At 49.0% G+C, this 2,205-nt stretch overlaps 1 protein-coding gene across 1 annotated transcript in view; it reads right to left on the minus strand.

Moving 5' to 3' along the window:
- Positions 1-1,085: 1,085 nt before the first annotated feature.
- The window catches only part of LOC143301963 (uncharacterized), a 316,592-nt gene continuing 315,472 nt past the window's right edge, over positions 1,086-2,205 (minus strand). Inside the window, exon 18 of the mRNA XM_076616440.1 lies at positions 1,086-1,554. Coding sequence (XP_076472555.1) covers positions 1,314-1,554 — 241 coding nt within the window. The 3' untranslated portion in view covers positions 1,086-1,313. The remainder of the gene's footprint in view (positions 1,555-2,205) is intronic.

A 2,205-nucleotide genomic window follows, 5' to 3' on the forward strand; every position in this document is an offset into this window, starting at 1 on the left:
ACACTTTAATATTCTCTACTTCCACAATGGAAGCCTAATGATGTAAAGACCCTGTGGTTGAAAAAGCAGCTTAATATTCTATGCTTCCACAATGGAAGTCTATTGATGTAACGATCTTACAGATGAAAAAGCAGCTTAATATTCTTCTATTTCCACGATGGGTTTATGTTGATGCAAGGACCATAGTGGAAAACGGCAGCTTAGAATTGTGTTTCCACAATGGAATCACGTTGATGTAATGACCATAATTTAAAACGACAGCAAAATGTTCCCTACAACTGGCGGGAGTCGACGGACAGCTTCAGGATGACGTCACCAGAACGGCAGAGTGAACGATGGTGAACTCGCTGAGTGTGTTGGGCACCTTCACTTCAAACCTGTCCTTTTGACACTTGTGGAATCCCGTCGCTCATTTTCTGTCAGCCTCCAGACAACCACACATCTCACATGTATGCACTCCACACTCTGTGCTTTCAAAGCGACAGGAGGCAGACGAGAATTAAATTACGTCCAAATTCGATTAACGTGCCTATATCACTTTATCATACGAATGGTATTTTCTTAGAAACAACTGGGCTTTTTGTTGTTCTTTGAGCAAACAAGAAATGCTACCTTTTTCTTCAATCAAATCTTGGTTGTTGCCTTTTTTTTTAGAACTCATTCATGACAGCTACCATTTCAATTTCAATGAGTCATTATTCCTTCCCAGAAACTGCAGTCGTCAGGGTGTTCTAGGAAGCTGAGGCCAGCCATGACTCATGGGCATCCTGCAGTAACTCGGGTCTTCAGCCTCTCCATACAGAAAGGAAACCACAGACAAAAAATGCCCCCAAAAAAAGTTCCGGTGACTGTGAAAAACCACTGCACGTGACAGCTACTCTTCTTCCGGAAGGGAAATACTGCCGTTTAAATCTCCAGTGACTGACAAAAAAAAAAGGAATCCAGTTCATGAGTTCACTACGCTTTTGGCAGAACCGGGCCAGTGACGACAGTATCGTGAAGCCCGCTACAGCCACAAACCAAAAACAAAAAAGGGGAAAAGACACGGGGGTGGGAGGGGATTGGGGTGGGGGAGGAGATAAGAGGTGAGACAGGAACCACGGGTTGGGGATGGGAGGGGGAGGGGGAAGGGGCAGACGTGTGCCACGGGGCTGGGGAGAAGGAAGGAAGGAAGAAAGGGAGAAGAAGAAGAAGAGATCCATTGTTATCGCCACTCCCAGACCACCACCCATCACCCCTGACAGTCAGGGCAGGGCAGGGAGGGGACGGAGGGAGGTCCAAGGGCACAGCCTGATGACCGACTCCCCGAGGACTCAGTAGCCGCTGGCGGAGTGAGCGCCGGGCATGACGGGGCTGGTGCACCAGGCGAGGCGGGGTCCCGAGGTGCAGGTGGGGGTGAAGCTGGGCATCTGCTGGGAGGCGTAGTTCTTGATGTGCTGCAGGCTCAGCAGGCTGTTGGCGATCATGCTGTCCCGGCCCATGCCCATGTTCAGGTTCCGATCCACGGGGGTGTCCTTGGGGTTCCGGAAACCGATGGGGTCGTATGGGAAGTACCTGTGAAACCCGCGAGGTAACATACAGGTTAAAGGTTCAAGTTACTGATGGGGTCGTATGGGAAGTACCTGTGAAACCCGCGAGGTAACATACAGGTTAAAGGTTCAAGTTACTGATGGGGTCGTATGGGAAGTACCTGTGAAACCCGCGAGGTAACATACAGGTTAAAGGTTCAAGTTACTGATGGGGTCGTATGGGAAGTACCTGTGAAACCCGCGAGGTAACATACAGGTTAAAGGTTCAAGTTACTGATGGGGTCGTATGGGAAGTACCTGTGAAACCCGCGAGGTAACATACAGGTTAAAGGTTCAAGTTACTGATGGGGTCGTATGGGAAGTACCTGTGAAACCCGCGAGGTAACATACAGGTTAAAGGTTCAAGTTACTGATGGGGTCGTATGGGAAGTACCTGTGAAACCCGCGAGGTAACATACAGGTTAAAGGTTCAAGTTACTGATGGGGTCGTATGGGAAGTACCTGTGAAACCCGCGAGGTAACATACAGGTTAAAGGTTCAAGTTACTGATGGGGTCGTATGGGAAGTACCTGTGAAACCCGCGAGGTAACATACAGGTTAAAGGTTCAAGTTACTGATGGGGTCGTATGGGAAGTACCTGTGAAACCCGCGAGGTAACATACAGGTTAAAGGTTCA

The sequence above is a fragment of the Babylonia areolata genome, chromosome 28 (genome assembly GCF_041734735.1).
Source record: "Babylonia areolata isolate BAREFJ2019XMU chromosome 28, ASM4173473v1, whole genome shotgun sequence".
In the NCBI taxonomy this organism is placed as follows: Eukaryota; Metazoa; Mollusca; class Gastropoda; order Neogastropoda; family Buccinidae; genus Babylonia; species Babylonia areolata.